General features: G+C 44.4%; 1 protein-coding gene across 17 annotated transcripts in view; it reads left to right on the forward strand.

Annotated features, from left to right (window-relative positions):
• ADAMTS17 (ADAM metallopeptidase with thrombospondin type 1 motif 17) overlaps nt 1–24,896 on the forward strand; it is a 361,173-nt gene that overhangs the window by 241,702 nt on the left and 94,575 nt on the right. For 14 of the 17 annotated variants that reach the window (XR_008618598.1, XR_008618599.1, XR_008618602.1 and 11 more), the window contains exons 15-17: nt 8,656–8,776; nt 12,689–12,757; nt 24,032–24,112. Coding sequence is in view for 12 of the 17 variants with exons in the window: in XM_055088178.1 (XP_054944153.1) it covers nt 8,656–8,776; nt 12,689–12,757; nt 24,032–24,112 (271 nt within the window). In the remaining 5 variants the exon portion in view is untranslated. The remainder of the gene's footprint in view (nt 1–8,655; nt 8,777–12,688; nt 12,758–24,031; nt 24,113–24,896) is intronic. The other 3 variants (XM_055088180.1, XM_028495192.2, XM_024114954.3) reach the window with 1 other exon arrangement.

The following is a 24,896-nucleotide window of genomic DNA, read 5'->3' on the forward strand; positions in this document are numbered from 1 at the left end:
CATTTTCATTGCCCAGAATTTATTGGCCTCTTATTTTGTGGTCTATTAGGCAAGTGGAATTACTGCTAGAATCTAGGAGAATTATAAGAGGCTCTGGCCTCAGAGTCCCCCTGTGTAAAAAGGGGTAACAAGCATGCAGGAATCTGTACCGGGTGTTTATGCATGCATGGGCCTTTCAGCAGTGCTGAAACTTTATCCACAGCAGTGCTTAAAACTCTGAAGTCATTCCCTGTATCCCTTTTATCTGATTAACCTCCCATAGCAACTTCTGGATTAAGCCAGCAGACTGAGCCACATGTTCACTCCTCTTCCATCCCAGGACCCCACTAATCCAGTGGTTAAGGCAGCATAGCACAAACCATGGTGGTGAAGAGAAGCAGAGGCCACCCTTTGACAAGAGGGCAGAAGTGGATGGAAGTTTCACTGAAGAAACAGAGGCCAGAACTGGAACAGATGGAGAGTCACAACCAAAAAGAAAGCAAGATGCTTGAGGAAGTCTAGTACTTGGGAATGGAGGGTGAGAGGGAGGAGTTGGCTGAAAATAATGAGTTACCATTGCTGATCACGCCCAGCCTGGCACTGGGAGGTTGACGGGCTGTTAGGGAGTTATCTTCGGGCTCTTTTCCGAAGTTGTGTGATAAGCTGTTCAGGGACAGCTGAAGCAGGGGAGGGACCCCAGTACTCTAGCATAGCACCCACCCTCTGGGACTGGGGGCAGAGCCCAGCTTCCCTCCCGCCAGTCCCGAATGGAAGACTGCCACCCTCACATCTGGAGTTCCATCAGTTGGCCCTTCTGTTCCTCATTTTCAGATACGAGTGGTCAACCAGAGATCATCAGCTCTCTGAAGAAAACCAGCAGCAGGAATGAGAAAGACCAAGAAAAACAAACAGGGAAACTGACCCTGGCAGAAGATTGAGATAATTACTGAATTCTGTATGCAGCCAAATGATCAACCAAGCATGCAGGCAAAATAAAGTAATTTTGAGACATGGAAGAACTCAGAAATCTTATTTTCCATGCATCCATTCTGAAGAAATGACATGTAGTTTAGCAAGACAAAGGTGAAGTCCAGAGTGAGGAAGACGAGCCCAGCAGGACTTGGTGGAGCTGACCCAGGAGCCCAGACGATGCTGGGATGGAGGCTGCATCGCTGGCTGAAAGTAGCAATTAAATTTAAAACAAGAAGTCAGTGGTGTCCCTCTAACAGCAGAGAGAGGGTGAGGCAGTAGTTGGAAGATAGCTATTAAGTTGAAGAAAGGAAGTGCTTCTCCTCTCAGCCAGAAAAATAAACACAAACAAGACCATCGAAACTTGTGTGAGGAAGTCCCAGTTCAAAAATAAGAAAGTTAAACTGCACTGTTGTGGGAGGGGTGACTCTGCTGTCAGGCTGGGGGTGCAGAGGACCTGGTTTGAAAACCAAAGTCTCCTATTCCCAGTTTGGCCCAGGGCCCAGCTTGATGAGAGGTCAGCATTTTTATGTGTTTATTGAACACGTATTCTGTGCTCAGCACCATGCTGGCCACTGTGTTTGGGTTGAGGACAAGAGTACAGAGGATTATAAGACACCGTCCTCCACATACTTATGGTGCGTCTGTCGGGAAGATGAGACTGACTCGTGTGAAATCCTAACAACCACAGGTGAAGGTGTGATCAAGAGCCAGTGAGAGACTGGGTTTAGACAGAGCAGAAAGAACATTCCATGTGCTGGACGCTGAAAGGTGCCCTGGGCATGCAGTGCTCAGCAGGACCAAGAGGGTTCCTGTCCCCATGCACCGTACAGACAAGAAACATGTAAACTCACAGACCTGGTCATTCCTGGGACTGGCCCGTGTGAGGACGAAACGGTGTTGTAGACAGTGGGCTGCAAGTGGTGCAGCAGGGCCCTCCGAGGAGACAGAGCCAGCCCAGCTGAGACATGGCGGGGGGGTGGGGGGGCGCTCCCAGCAGAAGGCAGCAGGGGCGAGGCTGGCACATTCCAGAAACAGTGGAGGGCAGGGGGCAGAGGCTCCAGGGCCTGGGCTGGGCAGGGCCGGGCAGGCTGTGGCTGGAATCTGGGTTTATTCTGACTGTGGGTGTGATGGAGCTCGCGGGAGCGGGGCTGGAGGTGGTTGGACTCTGTGCACTTGGAGAAGGAGGGAGGGAAGCTGGGGGTCTGAGCGGTTGGGATGAGATTGGGGAGAGCCCCAGGTTCCTAAGTGTGGGCATATACTCAGTAGGCAGTGGGGTCCACAGCCGTGACCAGGTGAAGATCAATCTGGCAGCAGCCGGGAGAAAACCAGTGTGATAAGTCATTTGCTGAGTAATGAGGGTCTAAACTGGGCAGTGGCCATGAGCACAGAGAAGAAATAGACACTAGAGAGGTTTCAGGGGACAAAGCCACGAGGCCGGCACCTAAGTGAGTATATCAAGAAGAGGGGTCGGAAATGGCCTGGAGGCCTCAGGCTTAGGGCCGGGAAGGCAGCCGTGTCTGTCAGCTCCAGGAGGGCGGCAAGAGGCATCCCACAGTAGAACTGAGAAGTCAGGAGCCAGCAGCTTTAGAGGAGGAGCCGGTGTTTCAGTGTGGCCCCACTGAGGTCAGTGTCCTGGCCAGAGAGTCTAGGGGGGTTGTCAGCAGACCGGCCCTCTGTGAGCCTGGGTGGGAGGGCGAGTGTGAGGTTTAAGAGCCGTCTGCATGTGAGTGATTGTTGCAGCTTAAGGAGAAGGTGACATTACCAAGAAAAATCAAAAGCAGAAGGGGCATGAGAGCTGCCCACTTTCGGACAAGAGAGTGGGGAGGCAGAACTCTCCAAGGGATCGGGAGAGAATCACACAAGAGACGCCTCGGATGCCCGCTCCCTTCTTGGCCTCTGTCTTAGCGTCTTTATTCCAGGTTAGGCATGTAACAGGAGTCCAGTAACCGTGCTTTGGGTGAATGAATGTATGCACAGCCGCAGATGGGGTATCATCAGATGCTACAGAGAGACAGGTCAAAGATGAGGATGGAGAAATGGTTACTGGATGTGGTGACCAGGAGGTTGTCTGTCACTGGTGATGGTCCGTCAAGCAGCGGCAGGATTCTGGGGGAAGAATCCAGGTTTCAAATCACTAAAGATGGATATTCTTCACTTCTGTCCTGTTCATGGTCCATCCCTCCCCCTCCTCCAGAACATAGTTCTGAGAACTAATGCTTTTCTAGTCTTTTTGCATGTTTCACAGTAACTGTCTCCACCAAAAGAACTTGTGCTTTTCCTGCCAGGTCCCTACCATCCTGAGCCTTTGATTAATTATGCTCCAGACAGTGTCCTCCCCTTGGTGTCACACACACTCTGACTTCAGCAGAGCAGGGCTCTGACCAACAGATGCTGAGTAGGAACTGCTTTGGAAGCTCAGAAATGGGTAGCAGGAATTCCTAGTGTATGTAGAAAAGTGACTGCCGGGGATCACTAGGATAACATGGGAAGATTCAAGAGTTTATTGTTTGGAGTTTCCTTTGATTTTGTCTTCTTGTCCTCTGGAACACCAAGCCTCATAAATACAGTCATTAAATCTCCTCTAACATTCAGTATTTTTGGGGAAAAAAAGAATCCCAGCCCCTTCCAAGAATATCGTATGTTGCTGGCACTACTGTGTAGCAAAGGGAGAAAATGCCACTGCTGGCAGATTAGTTTGGCTCTTGCCCCTTGGTTCTCAGATTTGCTGCTGTTCAGACACAGACCTCCCTGTGTGCTCTCCCTTTAAAGGCATCTTGGCCTCTAATACCAGGCAGAGAGCAGAGCACACAAAACTGTCCCAGCCCCTGGGTGTCCCAGAGAATTAATTTACAGGGTGACCCTGCAAGCATCCCTGTTTGCACCTGACCTAAGAAGCCCACTGGGACAGACCATGACCCGCTGCAGGTGGGGCTGCTTAATGTCGCGGGAGAGCCCACCTACACATGGGCCTTTGCCCACAGCTCTCGTGCATCACCCCCAAGTGGGACAGAGGGAAGATGCAGTCCTACCTGTCAATACCTTCTCCTTCCCTTTTGCCTTTTTTGGAGGGGCAGGGATTCTGTGGCAGAAGAGGGATAGAGGACAATTATCTGTTGAGCCCTGCTCTGCTCAAACGGAGAGAGGGGAGGGGGCTTGTCTCCCAGCCCCTTAGAAGGAAGATGGCCTGTGAACAGTCCCCATCCATCCTGACAGGGCCAACCTCTCACCAGGGCCTGAATGGTGAGCCTGGGTTTCTTGAACTAGAGGAGAGGTAATTTTTACAACAACTCTCTGAGATTGAGGTTAATATTCTCATTTTTAGAATGGGGAAACTGAGGCTCATGTCCAAATCTGTAACGATCCTCAGGACACACATGGTGAACCTCAACTTTGAGCACAACATTGACGGAGGAGAAGCTGACTGCCCACCTGCCGGGTAACTTAGCCCTAGTCCAGAAGCCAGTTAGCTACAATCTTAAGACATGTCTGAGGATACTTTTGTTCTGAGAGGTGAAATTTTAACAAAAGAAACTAGTTTTTAAAATCAAAACAAAATGCTGGGTAAGGAAAGAGGAGAAAATAGCAGAGAAGTTTCCCCCTGTATCCAGCCTTTGACAGTTTAACACATAAGACGATGTGAATCCTGCAAACAAGGCTTTTGAAGGCTTCAGGTCTGGATCTCTGTTTCCTGGGTGGAGACCTGTGAGTAGGAAGTTCTGAACAGCCCTTAAACCAGCGTTCAGGTGATCTGTAAGGCCCTCATTTGAAGGCATTTTGGGTTTTATAACTAGACGTTCTATCGTGATGGAGCTTCCCATAGATTGTTTACTTGACCTGAGCACCATTGTAAGAGGGCCCCAGTTCCTGGGAGCAGAGGGGAGTCAGCACTGTCTTCCACATCCCTCCAGGATACCTCAGCCCAAAACTGCTTTGACTCAGGGGTGACAGAGCTCCCAGTGGGAGCTCCATGCATGGGGCCTTTCCAGAGGGAGAAAGGACACTTCTGCAGGACACAGGGCTGGAGTCTCACAGCCGTGGCCATCTCCAGGAAGGTCTCTCTCTGAGTTCCAAACCTAGCCCAGTGGTCTCCCAGTAAGCCCTAGGCCTGCAGCATCACCTGGGAATTCAGCGGAAACACAGATCCTTGGGCCCCACCCAGCAATGTGTGACCTACCCAGGCCTTCAGGTGATTGCAGTGTGCTGGAGTTAAATAAGTGCCACCCCGCGTGATCTGTGTTCCTGGGCCCAGGAGATTATCTGTCTGCCCTAGAAATTGACCACAGATGATCAAACCAGGAGGTGTTATTCCCTTTAGCAGGTGCAGAGCAAGAATTGTGTGAAAGGGCGTACCATTTTGATAGATGAATTTTAGCCCTCAAGACCTATCACCCCAATGGAAAAATAAGCAGGTGGCTTATGTTTCGGAAAGGATCATGCAGCACCTCCTGAGAGAAATAGATGACAGTGGGCCCCTGGACTTACCTGTGAATAACCTGGACTCTAGGAAGAGAGGCCAGGGCTAGCTTCTTGCAGGCCAAGTGTGCCCAAGTGTCACAAGGCAGCAGCGCACTCCGGCAGTCCCGCAGATATCAAGGCCTTGCTGGGCTCCTAACTGGTGGTGACTTCATCCCCTAAAAAAAGGAAATCAATTCCAAACCTTGCATGTACTTAAACTTTAGATCCCGTGAGGTCTATCTCAGTGCCAGTTGGGGCCTTGCTACTGAGCAAGCGTGTACATGTTCTTTATATTATGTTTTAGGAGCGATGGTGAGAATCACAGTGAGGGGAGACAATTGCCCCCCTGTCCTGCCTCTGCTTGTCTGGAGCAACATCCCGAGGACACCTAATGCTGGTCTGGCTGTGCAGGGGCTTTATAAGCACTCACTTAAGCTACTGCCCTTCCTCATTATCACTTTTCTCTTTCCCACCAAGATCCTTCTTTCAGGGGACTCTTTGGAGGGAAAGCGGTTTGCTCATCTAGGAAAATGTGTGCTCTCCTGCTAAGGGCCCTTCCTCCCAGTGAGTCCCTTTGTCGCGCTGCTCCCTGAAGCACCTCCCACGCCTGTCCTTCCTGCATTCAGGTGAATTCTTGGCCTGGCAGATTTCAAATGCAAACTGTGCCTCCTAGCCATGATCTCTTAGCCAGACAATAGGTAGCCTTTTGAAATTCTAGCGTGGATTCTCCCCTCACATTTCCTTTCCCCAAAGGTAGTGTTTCTGGTGTTCTTTTAGCGTCTCTATTCTGAACGTTTCCAAATTCTCACAAAGCCAGCATACTTTGGGGAGAGGGCTTACCTTGTCCAGAAGGCCTCGCCAGGCTGAGGACAGTCAGGGGAGATATCCAGCCAGCCTGGAGCTGGGAGGCAGGAGGTGAGGGACTGTTCCTGGCCCTGCCAGTCACTTGCTGTGTGGCCCCAGATTTGTCAGGTGTCATCGCTGGGCTTGGGGGAAGCTGTCTAGAACAAGTGGGTTTTTAACTTAGAGCATCTAGAAAACTTTTATCAAGAAACCCTGACTGAGGTATCAGATGCTACCTGCTTAAGTCAGAGACCCACTATTGCTGGGCAGGAGTGTGATTAAAAAATAATGAAAAGCCAGTGAGAGAGAAGTCTAGAGCTGAGAGCACCTGGGAGATGGGGAAGCCACGTGGGGACAGGTCAGGGTGACACGAAAGCGGCCAAGGTACAGGGGCTGGCTCTATGGGTTTTGGCCCTGTGGCAGCACTAGAAACAGGCTGGGGACGGGGATGTTGGGCTCTGGGACACGAGGAGACACGAAGATGGGCACCACACACGTGGCCACACAGATGTGGCCCCAGGGCATTTGCTGAGCATGCTGGTTGAGCAAAATTTTGGATCTTGGCTGCCTTGTATTCTTAGCGCCTGTAATTTTACATTAAGCATCTTCATAGCAATCAGCCAGCAGTCCAGATCGTGAACCTAGCCAGCTCCTGCCACATGATCCAAGTTCAAGGTACCCGGTGGCAGCCTCCAGGTCGCATTGGTGGTCTGCCCTGGCAAGGTGTGACAGTCAACGCCAGTTACCATCGGGTCTCCATGTGTCACTAAATCACCCGTACGTCCGCTCTCTCCTTTTGCTCATTGCCTGGCCTCTGGCTGCTAAAGCCCCTGATCTTGCCCTTTACCTGTTTTTATACTAACTTTGAACACGTTTGAGCTTCTTTTTTTTTTTTTTTTTAATGCTGCCCTTTTTCAGTTTTCATAATGGTCATTTTGGGACCACATTTGCTCTGCACTTAGCATATCTTCAAGTCTTCACTGAAATATATTCAGTGATGCTATCAATTTTGTACACACGATAGTAATTTCTCATTAATTCTTTCCCAAAGAAACAAAAGGATCCAAGGGTGAGACTTCAGGACCGTTGACTATGAAGAACACTCACTTGCTCTTCGTGTAGCATTCCGCGGTGCCAGGGTTCTCCAAGTGTGGTCCCGGCCAGCAACAGCAGCATCACCTGGGAACTTCATAGAAATACAGATTCTCAGGCCCACCCAGCCCTGCTGGATCAGAAACTCTAGGGATGGATCCCGCATCAGTGTTTTCACAGCCCTCCTGGTGAGGCGGATGCACGTTTATGTTGAAGAAGCACTGCCTTTATGAAGCAGAGGGTTCAGTTGGTGAGCCATGGGGCCAAGCCTTTGCCTCCAGGAGGTCTGCTGTTCAGCCGGCTCTGCCCCGTGCCCTGCCCCGGTTGGAGCTGGGTGTAAGGAGGGAGGAAAGAGTGCAATCACCTTGGCCTGGGTTATCTGGCTGTAGAACCCTTCACAGCTTGAGGCACCAGTACCTAGTGCAGGGTACAGGGCAGTGGGGAAGACCCAGTTCTTGTTCTGGAATTCTTCACTTTAGGGGAGAAATGTGGAGAGGCATTTTAGCAATTTAGCGAGCAAATAATTAAACACACCAGTGTTTACCATAACATAAACTTAGGTATGTTATTTTGCAGACCACAAAAGTCTCGTGCATTTTTTTTTTTTAAGGAAAAACAGGAGTTCACAACCTTTTCCCACTTTTTATGAACTGATGTGGGCTGTGCTGCCCGGAGCCACCCAGGGTCAGGGCGACCCTCCTCTGCCCTCAGACGGGCCTCGTTGAAAAAATCTGAGCAGCAAGGTATCTTCTTGGGCTAAATCCCCCTAACTGAGAACTAGGGTTCTCATTCCCAGCCATGCCTGAGTGAGCTCTGGGCTTCCCGACCTCAGCAGAAAAGTCATTGTGGTCTCTGCTGTGTCTTCTGAGACTGTTGGCTCTTCCAACTGAGATAGAACCAAGGACCCACGCAGCTCCGAGGGGATCATGGATTGTGTGAAATTATGGGCACAACAGAAGGTGTGGGAGCCGGCTTCCCTCCCTCCCCTCAGCCCTGCCTCAGGCAGCTCTGGAAGGGGCCGGCTCAGGCCTCAGTGTGAGTTCCAGGCACTTGGGCCTTCGGAGGTCCCTCCTCCATAACAAATACTAAAACCTGTATTTGATGACTCTGTGGGTGTAAAGACAAATGTAATACTAGCTGGATCGTATTCTTTTTTGTCTTCTGAGTTTAAAATAAATTAAAACATTTGCTTGGGCCTCTGGAGGTATCATGGGCCCCCATGCGCCAGCCTGCTGGGCCTCATGGAGAAGTCAGCCCTGCAGGGTGTGTCTCTGAGTCCTATACCCAGAATAACCCAGCGCTCTGCTTATTTAGAAAATCGGCTGTGATGGAATCATTGGGTCTGCGGCCAAAGAAGACCGGTGTGGGGTCTGCAGCGGAGACGGCAAGACCTGCCGCGTGGTGAAGGGTGACTTCAGCCACTCTCGGGGCACAGGTGAGCTCAGGGCCCGAGGAAAGGTGACCTGGGCCACGCCTGGTGGATGGGTGAGTGTGGGCCCCAAGGTGTTGCTGCAGCTACTGGACCTCCTACAAGTGTGGTATATTTTATTGCCCCAAAGCCAATCTTATTGTATATTATGTTGTCCAAAAGCCAACGATCACGTGCCTTCCCTGCATCTCACATTTAAGGAGTAGTTAATAGTAGATAGGGCACCCAGCACCACAGTCTTAGGATTTCTGAAAGGCAGAGAAGGACATTTTAGCCAGAATGACATCTTTAGGTTCCTAGACACGAACAATCTGCCCGTGGCCCTCCGGGTTCGGCCCCGAGGTCCATTCTCACACAGTAGCTGCCCTGCCCCACCAGCCCCACCCGCCCCACCCCTCGGCATGTGCCAGCCCGTCGTCTGTCCAGCACACAGAGGCGGTGATGAAGACACTTTGCCACATCGTTTTTACATATGGATGGAAGAGGTTTTCTCTGTTTCTGAGTTTTCCGTCAGTAAGAGTAGAATAGCGTTTACGCACATCCCTAAAACGTGCGTGAAGCCTCATGTTCCAGGACGTCTGTGATGCATCCACCAGCTGAGGCTGCCGAGTCACTGCATCTCCGGTGTCCCAGATGCAGACCTCCTCCAACTCTGGGCGTGGAGAGGTCAGCGGGGTTCAGCTGATGGACCTCACAGTCTTTCCACTGGAACCATCCTCACAGCTGTGAGCTGCTTCGCCCAGAGGTGGGAGAGCATTTCTGATTTCCCGTCCTGGTGGCCACCAGCTTATGATGTCCAGGGAAGTACCTGCTTGATACTCAATGAGGGGAGCGTGAGGCGGGCAAGTCACCCGGAGGGTGAGTGTCCCCTCACCCGACGTCACCAAGAGTGACGTCACCAAGATAACTTCTTGAGTGGAGCTGAGCTGAAAAGCTTCTGTTCTAATTCCCACAACTGCTTTGGAGAGAAGTATTTCAGTCCAGTTCCACCCAACAAGGGGATAGAATCACAGTTGTTCCTCCCTGTCCCACAGAGTGGACCTCTAGGAAAGGCAGAGAGGAGAAGTCTGTGCACATCCCCGTTTTCTCTATTTGGACAGATGACCTGGTCTGGAGGAAACATTCCTTCTAGATACTTCGTGGAAAGGGCGGCCTATTGCACAGATGCTTTGCAGGATCCTGTGAAAGCAAAACCAGGGGCAAATGCAAATATAAAATGACATTAAAAATTACACTTCAGACCCAGTAAGGGCTGGTTTCAGGACGTAAAGATAGGTGCCCAGGCTGTGGAACAGGAAGCTTGAGTGAGAACCTGTGCCTGCTGCCCGGCTCCCGAGGAAAGCTAAAGGAGCTGATGTTGGAACAAGTTGGTGTGGGGGAGGTACCCTCCAAAGCTGCCCCATCCAGGAAAGTAGCCACAGGCCATTGGCATTGATTCAAATTTTAAATATAATTAGTTAAAATTAAACAGACAAAACTTCATCCATCAGTCCCGCTAGCCACATTTCAAGTGCCCCGTTGCCACATGTGACTGGGGGTCCCGTGTTGGATGGTGCAGAGAGAGAGCTCTTCCTTACAGAAAGTTCTCGTGGACAGCACTGCTCTGAACCTTTGGTAACGTCTGCTCTTTGTTTTGTCTGATGCTACTTTCTCTATATGGACCCTAGCTCCAGTTTGCCATGAGACTGACCTTGCCTGCTGCAACTGTGCAGCAAGGACAGTTATTAAGAACGAGACCTCAGCAGCTGGCAAGTGTTTACTGATTTTTTTTAAAAAGCAGCATTAGAACCTTTTATGTAAACTGAATGCTGTGCTGAGCTCCAATAAACTGGACTGACTACAGTTGCTCCATTCTGTGGAAGGCAGGTCAAGCACAGCCATGCCCCACTTCTGCCCCCTGGGCAATTCTGTAGAGCATTAAGGAAGGGTCCACCATACACCTTTGTAAACTTCCACTGTATGCCACATAGCAGACAACTTCGAGAGAACCCAGATCAGGGCAAAAGCATTCCCCCAGTGTCTAATCCATTTGTTGGCCTTTGATCTTGGCATGAACACATCCATTCCTCCGATCACAGCAATGTCCTTTTCCTCTGCTCTCTCCCTTCTCCATCCCACCCTATTCCTGGCCCCAACCATACAAAGAAGGGAGATGGGCATGAATGTGCAGGCTTCCTCCTGGGGAGATCAGGCCTCTGGGGCTGTGGCAGCCAGTCCCCCATAGAATGGCAGATGCTGGAATCCTCAGGGGGTAGTGGTCCCCACCCTGACAGGCGGCTTAGTGTTCCTTCACAAAAGCCTTAGCAAACCTTCAGAGAAAGATAAGCTCAGTTAGCTTCACCCACCTATAAAAGTTCTGTCCTTCTGAAGAGGTGCCAGACGTCACACCTTCATTTTGAAGTCTAAAGCTGTTTTCTCCAAGTCCTTGTGGTTGGGGTCTGTGAGCATAAGCTCATGTCAGTGTGGATGCTGTTTATTGAAGATGTCCGTGGAATGCTCGCTCACCCGTGGATGAATCACTAGCTAACAAATTTCATCAAACACTAACCTGTAACCCAGGTCTGGCATTCTGGAATGCATGTACGAGAGATACATGCATTGTATGGTATGGTCACCCAGGTGGCCATTCACTCAGTAGACATTCATTCAGCACTGCTGTATTTTCAGAGCAAGGTGTTGCAGAAATAAAAGTTAACTGTCACTGAATTGGTCACAGTCAAGGGAGGTGCTCAGCAGGGGTGCTGTGGGGCCCCAAGTTCTGGTGGGGCTCCTCACCCAGCCCTGTAGGCAGATGACAGTGACCCCCAAGCCCTAAAGGACAAGTAGGAATTAACTGACAGTGGAGGTGGGGGAAAGACATTTCAGGCTGAAGGAAAAACCCAGCTTAGAAACGGTATAAAGCGCCCGGGTCATGTAACATCTCGGTGACTCCAAGTGCAGCCAGATGGATTCGCAATCCTGTCAGTTTAGATAGGAAGGTAACTTTCATCTCTGCCCAGCTCGAAAGACTGTGGAGAGGAGGAATGCCTTATCACCCTGAGGGTGAATATCAAAGAAAATACCATACCAGAAAGATAAAGAGGAATCAAATGCAGGATTTGTGGCCAATTATATATGTGCCCTGACCCTTGCCTGAACTCTTCTGGGTCCTTAACCCAAGTACTTGAGCTGAGGACCCAGAGCAGACCCACACAGGGACAGTGTCCACGCCCCCAGGGTGTCCTTGAGAGGTCCCAGTGTAGCATCCTGAGTGAGGTTGTTTATTGCCCTCTGGCCTGTTGCCTTCTGACTTTGAACAGATGAGGTCCTGGGCCACTCATCTCTAGGAGGAATCAACTTGAATTGGCTATCATATTACTTTTCTGATGGATGGGCTTCAAAATGCCCAAGGCTTTGGCTGAGTTGAAACAGCTGGACTTTTTTTAATTTAGTAACTTGAAAGTTCTTTATAGGATGCTTTTGTTTCATTAAGGTGTCATTTTCACATTATTTCATGCTGCTCCTTGACACTAGAAAGGTGACTGGTGTCCATAGACACCCAGTCCAGAACATATCTGGACTGAAGTCCCCACCGAGAACCGGCCATGATGCCCCGTGGGCTCTGAATCCCTTTGCACTTTTTTCTCAAAGAGAACCTTCTCAAACAATCAATTCTTAAAAGGGAGAGTGACGTGATCTATCCCTATTGAATAGGGATAGATCCACACGTCACACATTTGTTCAATAATTAGCTTTAGAACCTCTGCCTTGTGCCACGTTCTGTGCTCCAGTCTCTAGGTATGGGGTGTGGAGGTTCCATGGGGAAATTTACCACTGTGTGATGGTGACACAGGACTCTTCTCTGCACTGACTACGAACTACAGTATCAGTTCCTGCAATGTGCATGTCAACCAATTACAATGTATTTCTTTTTCTCAGTCAAGAATAACCTTTGTACCAAGGTGTCCACGTGTGTGATGGCAAAGGCTGTTCCCAGGTGTTTCTCATGTAAGATGTTTGGCTATTCTGTGCAGAACTAGTGGTGACATGCCTGGTGTGGGGCTTTTACCTCACGTACGTGCCTGATCGTTTGCTGAGTAGAGTCAGTGGGAGTGAGTCATGCATGAAGCCACGGATAAATACTGAGGCCATTTATCTCTCATGTGTAATTGATGTTTAAGACTGATTACCAAAAAGAAAAAATATAGAATAAAACCAATTTTAAGGCTGTGAAAGATAAAGAGTCATGAGATTAGGGGCCATACAGAAACACATGTTAGTGTGCCAGGGATACATCTTCATTCTCCTCAGCCCCATCTGGCACTTCGGCAGAAAATGCTAAGATATGCCAGAGAATTTAGCCACAGATGGTGCTTTCTTCCATAAGGAAGTTTCCATATTACAGGGTTGGGCTTCCCAAAGGGCAGAGGGCACTTGGTAAGACCCTCCTGGTCTTCGTGCTGGAGATAAAAACCATGGCCTTGCTTTGGCCCACCTGCGCTGACCTCACATTCTGAGAACTGAACCAGCATATTAGTCTAGACTCCTGGGTTTCCCGAATCCTTTTCCACTGGAACCAGAACAACCTTTAGGGATAAACATAAAGACAGCAATACTCTCATAAACAACTTTCGTAAAAAGAGAAAACTAGAAACTTATACAAATCCTCCAACAAGCATTTTTAAAGATTATTACCAGAAAAAAAAGAACTTTGATTTTTTTTTTTTTTGTATGTGTTTGATACAACCTTTTGAAAGTGTCCCAGTCCTCATAGCCAGGATGTTACCTGTGTTCCATCATGGTACCTTACCAGCTCAACGGTTTTCTTCCAAGGAAAGTTATTGCTGCTGAACCTGAAACAAGGGAAAAATATGACCTAAATCATCTACTTGTGAAATTCAGACAAAAAGTATTTTGCAGGGAAATATAGCCTGATGATATTAATTTTTCAGAACATTAGAGGCAGGTTGAAGGTCAACATTACTTTGAAGTTCCTTCTGACTACTTGTCCTTATGGCAAAAATTACGTGTTCTCCTAGAATAATGGCAACAGTATTGAATTTTATCCTTGGCTTCCTCATGACCCCAAATCGTGTCCCTCTAACTGGATTTCTCCTGCTTGATGGCAGAGACTAGAATGGAAAATCATTCCAAAGATAGTCTTGCTATTTTACCTAAAGTATGACTCTATCTTGTGAATTCTTAGAGTAAATCCCCCCTTTAATTATATTTCATGCCCAGTCAATATGGTGATGTCTGGCATCTGCATAGGGGGACATCTGGTATGAGGGATGACAAGGTGCTTTGGGACTTGGTGATAGGGCTCTTTCCCTTGCTGGTCACTCTTCACAACAACCTCAGGGTGGGCTCTGAGCTCTGGGTAGGGTAGGGGCCATCAGAAAGAGGACAGTGAGTGAGAGATGGTTTCTTTGGTTTGAGGACAGAGGCCCCGCACTTCATTTCAGGGATATTCTCTTTCATTACTTCCCTCCATATCTTGAGCAGAGAGGCTCATCTTAGAAAGAAAGGTTAGCAGAGCCCAGGCACAACAATGACCTGACCCATTGTTCAGGGTTCACCTGAGGATGTGCTGTACCTGAGTTGTGTGTCTACCCTGAGCTCTTTACTGTTCGTCTGCCTCTGCCCCAGAGGGTATATGAGAAAGGAGAGGAAACAGGTGCCTTTTCAGTGTTGCTACTTGTGCCAAATTTAAGCTTAAAAATAGGCATGGTGAGTGTGCACTGGTTGCAGATGCCCCTTGCTGTGGAATGTGGAAAATTAACTAATTTGGACCCTGGCGAATATGTCTGTTGCCTTAGATTCTGCAGCCTGGTGATGCTAACACCAAGGTTTGTTAGTCACAAAATAGGAAAAGTCCTTGTAACAGCAGTAGCTCTCAGAGAATAATTCAGCTCCCCAAGCAGATCCTGTTCCCAGGTCAGTTTTGTGCTTTAAGTGGAGATTCCTCCAAAAAAGGTTTTAATCACCACTGACCTCGGACAATTTTGTCTTTGTTTTTGGTAATTCACAATCCTGTATGCCTGGAATCCAATAATTCTTCAAACTCCCCCAGAAGAAATGGATTTCTCTAAGAGAAATTTATGGTACAAAATCCAGTGCTGTGATTCTCAAAGATTTTTTTTTGTGGCCACCCTTTTTAAGTAGAGAAGCATTCCTGGAGCAAAAACTATTTTAAATCAAAAAACCTTGCCTCACACTTTAAGGACCAGATAGTGGAGGGGCTGTGTGGGCAAGTCAGTGCTGCTGCTTCCTCTAAGTCAGAGGTGGTTTGAAGGGATCCCTTGGAGGACCGCACTCCCATCTGGTTCAAGAATTCGTCCTCCCTGGGAATCAGGATGGATCAGGGCACAAGAAGTAAACAACTCGAACCGGACTATGTTGCCACCTGTGAAGTCTTCAAGCAGAACATTTATTTGTAAGTGTCCGAGGCTGGATCTGTAGTAACAACTCCAAAACATTTGCTATCAAGACTAAAGGACCCCACTAAACTTTCCATCCAGAAAGTTGGAAAGTTGAACTTTCCAACTTTCCAAAGTTGGCTGGTTGAACACAGGTGTTTATCTCCTTGGCTTCTCAAGATCACCTTAAAATGAATGAACAGGAACTTTTTAAAAGATCTAGGGAGAATAAGGACACCTCAAGTGGATGTTCATATGTGTTTGAATCAGAATAAATAGACTTGGTTTTGCTGTAGTAAACAAGCAAACAAACAAAACACAATGTAAATGCTCCCCAAATCAGTGGCTTAACACAAAAGTTCATTTCTTGCTCACGCTGCATGTCCAGCATGGGTTGGCAGGAGGCTCTGCATACCATAACCACTCATGGTCCTGGGCTGACAGAGATTTTATTGTCCACACACTGCCACAGTCACCTTGGCAGGAAAAAGGGAGCACGGCAAATCAGGTGCTGGTGCTCTTAAAGCTTCTATGTACACATCACTTTCACCCACATTTTAAGGGTCAAAGTAAGTTACATGGTCACACAATTTTAAGAGGGCAAGGAAATGCATTCCTACTATGATTCCAGAGAGAGACCTAGAAATATTTGGTGGCCAGCATCATGACACATCACTTATAGCAAACTTTTCTGCATTCTGGTATTTCAGTTGCCAACACATAACAACACTCCCTGCCCCCTAACTGAAAGCCAGTCCTGACCATCAGCAAACACCACCCATATACAATAGTCCCCCGTTATCCCTGGGGGATAACTTCCAATATCCCCAGTGGATGACTGAAAGCATAGATAGTACGGAGCCCTATATATACTATGCTTTTTTCCTACAAATACATACCTGTGATAAAGTTTAATTTATAAATTAAGCACAGTAAGAGATTAACAATAACTAATAATAAAATAGAACAATTATAACAATATACTGTAATAAAATTTATTTAAATGTGGTCTTTCTCGCTCTCAAAATATGGTACAAATTTAATGCCTTTTCCATCTTAACTAAGCACTTATCACACACCATGGCCATAACTTGTGCGGTTTGAGGTGCAACAGCAAAACTACCACAAATTTCTTTTTCCTTCTTCACAATTTTATAAATGGGAGATTCATTCTTACCATAGATCTTAGCAACCTCAGCATATAATTTTTTTTCCTTTCTTTATTAAGTATAGAACTTTCACCTTTTCACTTAAAGAAGCACTTTACAGCTTCTCTTTGGCACATCCGAGTTGCCAGCATCATTCCTCTGGCGCTTTGGGGCTGTTATTAAGTAAAATAAGGGTCACTTGAACACAAGCTCTGTGATACCACAACAGTCAATCTGATAGCTGGGATGGCTACTAAGTGACTAACAGGCAGGGTATGGTTGACAAAGGGATGATACATGTTCTGGCCAGGACGGAGTGGGACTGTGTGAGATTTCATCATGTTAGTAAAATGGCATGCAATTTTAAACTTATGAATTGTTTATTTCTAGAATTTTCCATGTACTATTTTTGGACTGTAGTTAACTACAGGTAACTAAATCCACAGAAAGCTAAACTGCAGATAAGGGGGCTACCGTATATAGTGACAACCTATCTGTGGCATTCTTCTTGAAAGAGTCTGCAACACAAATGGGAAAGACCATGATAACTGAAAAGATAACCCATGGGAAAATCAAGATAACTCAAATAATAGAAGTTCAAAATCTCTAATAACTATTCTTAGATTTGAGAAGTGATTTTATGCATGAAACCAATACAGAATGTCATGAGAAGACGCAATCAGAAAACAAAAAGGAGATCTCAAATATTAAAACTATGACTATCATATTAAAACCTTGTAATAAAAGGCACCATAAACAAATGACAAATGACAGACAGAAAAAAATATGTGCAACAAGTTTAGTGATTAAAGAGTTTGACTCTAAAATATATTAAATGCATATTAATAGATATTAAAATATATTTCCAAGACTCCTGCTTATCAATTAAAACAAAAAGCCAGTAGAAAAATTGGCAACACTTATGAGCAAGACAGTTAACTGAAGAGTGAAGGCTAACGACCAATAAATATGTGCTAAGATGCACGGCCACATTGATAATGAGGGAAAGACAAATTACGTTTATGACATAACAATTTTTCACGTCTTGAACTAGCAAATATCCAGAGGATTGATAATATCAAGTACTAAGAAGTCTGTGAATAAACATGTATTCTCCTGTGGTATTGGCTGACTTCTATATTAGTTAAGCCATTATGGAGGGCGATTTAGATGTATGTTTAACATTTAAACTGCATGTGTGTTTGACCCAGCAATTCTCACAGCTGGCCTGGTATGACATTGTTTATATGCACAAGAAGACATGTGCAGAGCTGTTCATTGCAGTATTATTTTTAGCACCTTTGTAGAGATATAATTCACACATCATAAAATTCATCCATTTAAAGTGTGCAATTCAAGGGGATTTAGTACATGCACAGAGTTTTGCAGCCATGACCACGATCATCCCAGAAAGAAACCCCACACCCATTAGCAGTCATTCCCCATCTCCCTCCTACCCCAGCCCTAGGCAGCTACTTTCTCTGTCCATCTATTTGTCTATCCTGGACACTTCATGTAAGTGGCATCGTATAATACGTGGTCCTTTGTGACTGGCTTTTGTAACTTAGCATATTATTTTCAAGGTTCTTCCTTGAAACATCTATCAATGTTTCATTCCTTTTTTATTTTTTTGCTGAACAATATCCCATTGTATGGTTATATCATATTTTTAAAATACATTCAGTAGTTGATGGACATTTGAGTTGTTTCTACTTTTTTGGTTAGAATGAATAATGCTGACATAAACATTTGTGTATAAGTTTTTGCATGGACGTATTTTTTATTCTTCTTGGGTATATACATAGGAGTGGAATTGGTAGGTCATATGGTAATGCTATTTTTGAGGAACTACCAAACTCTTCTCCAATATGCCTGCACCATTTTACATTCCTACTAGCAATAAGTGAGGGTTCCAAATTCTCCACATCCTCTCCAGCACTTCTTATTGTTTATAATTTTTGTTATAGGCATCCTAGTGGGTGTGAAGTGGTATCACATTATGGTTTTGATTTGTATTACCCTAATGGCTAATGATGTTGAGCATCTTTTCATGTGCTTCTGGCCATTCATATATCTTCTTTGGAGAAATGTCTATTAAAATCCATTACCCATTTTTAAATTGGATTGTCACTTTATTGAGTTGTAAGTTTTCTTTATATACTCTGGATGCAGTTCTTTCATCAAAATGATTTGCAAATATTTTCTCCCAGTGTATGAGTTTGCCTTTTCACTTTCTTGATGGTGTCCTTTGAAGCACAAAGTTTAAAATTTTGATATGATCCACTTTATTTTTTTTTCCTTCTGTTGCTTGTGCTTTTGCTATCTAAGAAAACATTGCCTAATCCAAGGTTACAAAGATTTACTCCTATGTTTCCTTCTAAGAGTTTTATAGTTTCGCTCTCTAGATTTAGGTCCATGATCTATTTTAGATTAGGTTTTTTTGTATGGTTTGAGGTAAGAGTGTGCCTTCATTCCTTTGTATGTAGATATACAGTTATCCCAACACTGTTGAAAAGATTATTCTTTCTCCATTGAATATTCTTGACATCTTTGTTTTAAAAAATCAATAAGGGACTTATTTCTAGACTCTCAATTATATTTCATTGATAGAAATATCTGTCTTTATGCTAGTACCACATTGTCTTGATGATTGGAGTTGGCTAGAAAACTTTGAAAGCAAGAATTGTCACTTCTCCAACTTTGTTCTTTTTAAATATTGTTTTGGCTATTCTGGGTCCCTTGCATTTCAATATGAATTTGAGGATCACCTTGTCATTTTGGTCAAAACAAGCTGGAATTTTAGTAAGGATTGTTTTGAATCTGTAAATCAGTTTTGAAGTATTCCCATCTTAACAATATTGTCTTTTGATCCATGAACATGGAATGTCGTTCCATTTGTTTAGATTTTCTTTAATATCTTTCAACAGTGTTTTTGCAGTCTTTGGTGTAGAAATCTTGCACATCTTTTGTTAAATTTATTCCTAAGTGTTTTATTATTTTTTATGTTATTTAAGTCTAATTGTTTTCTTCATTTTATTTGGAAATGTTTACCCCTAATGTATAGAAATGCAGTTGATGTTTGTATATTGATCTTATATCCTGCAGCCGTTCTGAACCTGTTCTAACAGATTTTAGTGGCTTCCCTAGTATTTTTCTATGTATAAGATCTTGACATCTGCAGATTGAGATAATTTTACTTCTTCCTTTCCAATTTGGATGCCTTTTAAAAAATTTTTTCTTGCCTAATTGACATAGAGAGAACTTCCAGTACAATGTTGAGTAGAGATAGCGAGAGTGAACATCCTTTCCTTCTTCCTGATCTTAGGGGGAAAGCATTATTTTACCATTAAGTTTGATATTAGCTGTGGGGTTTTTGTAAATGCTCTTTATCAGGCTGAGGAAGTTTCCTTTTATTCGTAGTTTGTTGAGTATTTTTATCATGGAAGAGTATTAAATTTTGCCAAATGCTTTCTCTGCATCCACTGAAATGACCAGGTGGGTTTTGTCCTTTTTTGAATAAATTACATTGATTGGTTTTTATATGTTAAACCAACCTTGAATTCCTGGGATAAATTATATTTAATCGTGGTGTGTAATCTTTTTTTATGTTGTTGCAATAGGTTGCTGGTATTTAATTGAGGGGTTTCGTGTGCCTATTCATACACGATATAGCATTGTTTCCAAAAGTGACAATTTTGAAACAACCTAAATGTTCTGGATGACAATTTTGAAATAACCTACATAAACTACATAGCAATTTAAATGAAAAATAAGGAGAGCTATACATACTCACATGGAGAGCTTTCCAAGACACATCATGCTTTTTAAAAAAAATGTAGTATAATACAATAGTCATAAATGTTATTCCTAACAGTTATATAAAATATAGACAAATAAAAAATATACCATGTGATATTTTCATATTTATATTTGTGTAGATATTTGGATAAATAGTAAAATATCTGAATGAATATATACCAAACTAATAGTGGCAGTTCCCACAGGGGAGGGGAGTGGGATTAAGGGAACTTGAGATTTACCTGTATTATTAAAATTTTGATAATGGGAATATACACATGTATATTTCTGTAAATTTAAAATACATAAATGTTTACAAACATAAAAATTAACTCACTGATACACAGAAACCCATGTCCTAACAAATTTTACTGTAAACTAAGGGAAAGTTCTGTTAGCCCACAACACTGTCCTGTTCTTCCCACACAGACGTAGAGGAAGCTGGTACAATTAGAACCTGTGTCACTTAAAAATTAGTAATAAATTGAGAAAGAAAATTAGTACAGGATCAACACACATATACTGCAATAGGAAAAGGATAAAAGGGACAAGGAGAACAAATGACTGATGTAAAAAAAACTCACCAGCAAAATGTTACCAAGGAGAAGATGAAAATTTTGACCAAACGTTATTGCTATAAATTCCAAAAACTGATTAAATAATACCCTCAATAAAAGAAGAACTCATTGATAAGATATGAGATCTCAAGGAATAAGCAGTGAAGCAACAAAGGGAGATGAAACGTGACTCAGCTGAGGAAAAGTGTAGAAGAAGAAAATGAGTCCATCACAGAAACCAAGTCTGCATGGAAGCAAAGGAAATCTGCACTGCTGAGAACACAATGAGAAGCAGGGAGGACAGGACTGAGAAAAATGAGCAAAGCAAAATGGAAACAAAGAATCAGAAGGATAAGAGATTAGATGAGCACTGTGGAAAAAAAAGGGGGTCAAACATAAATAATTTGGTATCCCTAAAAAAAGAACACCAAACAAATTGATTTAAAAAATATATATATATATATTTAAGTCTAATAATAATAATATAGCTTTGTGTCCCAGGAAAAAGTTACACAAAACTATGAATAGCCTAACAGTTATTAGATTTTACAGTTAAGAATCTTTTGAGTATCTGATCCAAATTTTAGGTAAGCTAATAAAGGGAAAACATCAGATTGGCTTCAGACTTTTCCACACTAGCATTCAATGGAACAATTCAAATAATAGCCTCAGAGAAAGAAAGTGTGACTCAAGGATCTTATACCAGCCAAACTGGTATTCAAGTATCAGGATAATGAACAGTATTTTTTTTTTTTTTTACTATATTACAATTCAGAAACTGTAATTTTCTTTGAGCCCATCTCAAAGAGAACAAACTTGAGGCAAGCAGGAATTTATTGGAAAAGCTGGAAAAAAGACATGTAGTGAATATTAAATTAATTTTTAGGACTAAAACTAAAACCACTGCAGGAATTATCTTAGAGACCAAAAGATAAATGTCATAAACTAATACAATGTAGGAATGATTTGGTAAAAGTTGAAGAGGGGTGTAAGAGAGTGGAGGGTGGTATATACTTATGCTGATTTCCTCATCTTTTAGTATCCAGAGATTAAAATATTTTACTTACAGCTAAGTCACATAATAGAAATAGAAGTATAATTAAAGGTTTACAGAAAAACATCAGAATAAAAAAGAAATAACAATGAACTAAAATGTATTGGTGAAGGAAAAACAAGACTGAGATACTGACCCACACACCATGTTAACCATGACAAGTGTGATTACAGTTAAACTGCTCTGAAGTCTTTGTATTGTTTGGGAGAAAAACAATATGATGATCTCAGTAGATGCAAAAAAGCACTTGATTAACTTCACTACCTCTTCATAACAAAAGCTCTTAACATACTAGGGTAAAAGAAAACTTCCCTAACCTGATAAATGATACCTATCGCATTCTCACTGCTGACATCATTTTCAGTGGGAAAACTCTGGAGGTGTTTCTCCAACATCATGAATAAGACAAGGATGCCACTATCTCATGTGGCATACAACAATGGTTTTGTGAGTTCCAACCAGAATGGTGAAAGGAGAAGAAATCCAAAGCGTAAAGATCAGAAAGGAAGAAACAAAACTGTCATACGGGCACATTTCAGTTAGTTACATAGAAACCTAGCCAAAAAATAACAAATTACTGTAAATGATAAGAGTGTTAGAAAGACAGACAGCTACAGGATGTATCTTATCAGATCAATCTACCCTCTACTATATCCTTTTATAACTTGAATTTTACACCTTGGGCACACATTGCCTAGCAAAACTCTTTAATTATTTTAAAGTTATCCCTGATCTTTTAAAACCATGTATAGTATCCTATTGGCATAAAATGATGTGTATATGTTTATATGCATTAAGAGATGCTGAAAAGGCTGGTCATCAAAAATATGGGTAATTTTCTTAGTGCAATGTTGTATAGGTTGGTTTTAGTTTTTCCCCTTTTGTGGTTTGAATTATGATGTACTATATTTATAATGAAAATAAAGCCATTTTTACTATGAGAAAATGAGGAAATAAACTCCTCAAAATAGGTATTTCCATAATCTCTACATACTTGGGCCCAGAAATCTCTCATTTCTAAAACCGCCCTGCTGATTTTGATGATCACATTTGGGAACCACAGGGGTAGGATTTATCATCTAATTTGGGATCATCATCTAAATCACTGAAGCAAATGCACATTACCTTTGTCTAAAACCCAAATGTAAGCCAAAACAAAATGATTACCAGCCTGCATTTCAGAATCTCACCATTATGTTGGGCTCATTAATTGACACAGTTGCCCAGTTAACCAGGCATCAGCCAGCCCCTGACCTCCTCCCTGGCAGCCTCAATCATTTCCTCCTGAATCTTCACTAACCACCTGCCGTTCTGGGCACATGTGGGGTCAGAGCATGGGCAGAGGCCCTGGCCTCTGAGGGACCCCATTATACTTGGAAATACTCAAGGAAATGGACAAAAGTACATACTGCAATGGTTGCAGAAACACCCAAATGGCACTGAAAGCAGGAAATGGTACCCAGTATTGAGGCAGTGGTTTTGTCATAGGGCAAGTAGCCTAGCTTCTGCTGTCATCCCATGGAATCAGGGAAAAGTTCAGAGTACAGCAAAGAGCGAAGGAATCCAATAGATGACATGGCCAGGGGCACTCTACACCCGTGCTCTAGGGAGTGCTCTTTACAAAGAACTTCAGGCTCTTAGTTTGCTAGGGCTGCTGTAACCAAGTACCACAAATTGGGTGGCATAAACAAGGAGACACCTATTGTCTCACAGTTTTGGGGGCTAGTAGTCTGAGATCAAGTGGTCGGCAAGGTTGGTGCCTCGTGAAGGTGAGGAAGAATCTGTCCCATGCCTCTCTCCTAGCTTCTGGTGGTTTTCTGGCAGTCTCTGGCTTGTAAGATGCATCGTCTCGATCTCTGCTTCATGTTTACATGGCATTCTCCGTGTGTACATGTCTGTGTCCAGATTTCCTCTTTTTATAAGTACACCAGTCATATTGGATTAGGGGCCCACCCTAGGCCAGTATTACCTCATCTAACTAATTACATCTGTAGCAGCCCAATTTCCAAGTAAGGTCACATTCTGAGGTCCTGGGGGTTAGGACTTCATCATATGGATTTGGGGGTGGGAGGACACCGTTCAACTCATAACACATGCAAGTGGTGCTCTCTGGAATTTGGGCAGCCAGGAGATTCTGGCCCTAGCACACTTCTTGACTGTCTTGATTTCTCAGAGCTCTGCAAGCCTGCGGGCTCTGAAATCACCATGGGGGTGCAGCGGTGTGGGTTTTGGTGGGGGGTGCTGCGGGGCCTCTGATGGAGGATAGAGGTGTGGTCGGCTCACCTGTGTGTTATCTGTCACTACAGGTTATATTGAAGCTGCTATCATTCCAGCTGGAGCTCGAAGGATTCGCGTGGTGGAAGATAAACCTGCCCACAGTTTTCTGGGTAAAACAAAAAATGGTTTGACTCATAGTTTATGTTCTGAGCATTGATTTGGACAATCAGGCTGCTAATCTGGTTCAGCAAAATGCTGAAGGGGTTCTCTCAAGCCATTGGTTTTATACTCATATTTTAGGTGTAATGATATAAGTAATCAGCATGGACCAAACAGTGCTGTCTTATTTGGCTCAAGTGCAGCCATCCCCAAGGTAGATGAGGGGCGAGGGGAAGGGGTGACTAGGAACCACCAGCTTCGGACAGGAAAGCAGGTGACAGGAGAGTGAGTGAAAGAAGTTGTGAGGAATTGGGATAACCTAAGTCCCCCAAAGTAACCCCAGGAGAGCTCAGGTAGCCCTGCCCCCTCCTCCCAGCTCTCTTACCTGCCTCCCATCCACCTGTGTCCTGGATGCCATCATGGCCGCTGCTGTTCCTGCTGCCAGCCTAGGACCTTGCTGTCCCTCGGGTTAACATCCATGTCAGTCTTCATCAGCCCCGTCCGTGGTTTTTCCCACCTCCCCTGCATGGACGCTGGCCCAGTCCCGCCTGGCACTGTTCTCTGAAACTGTCCCAGCTGTTGTTCTACAAATAGAACGATGCTCGTAAATGCTTTCCGAAACGGGCCCTTATGCTGCTCTTGGCACCTTCTTCAAAGTGATGGCCTTTTTACTAAATTCTCAAAGAGTCCCCCTCCTTTCTGCCCACCTAAGGAAATTTGGTCAAGTTTATCAGCATTTGCTTCAGAGCCCCATCACCCAGTGTCACCCCCAAAGTTAGCCTTTCCAACTGGTAC

Source organism: Physeter macrocephalus, chromosome 11 (assembly GCF_002837175.3).
Source record: "Physeter macrocephalus isolate SW-GA chromosome 11, ASM283717v5, whole genome shotgun sequence".
In the NCBI taxonomy this organism is placed as follows: Eukaryota; Metazoa; Chordata; class Mammalia; order Artiodactyla; family Physeteridae; genus Physeter; species Physeter macrocephalus.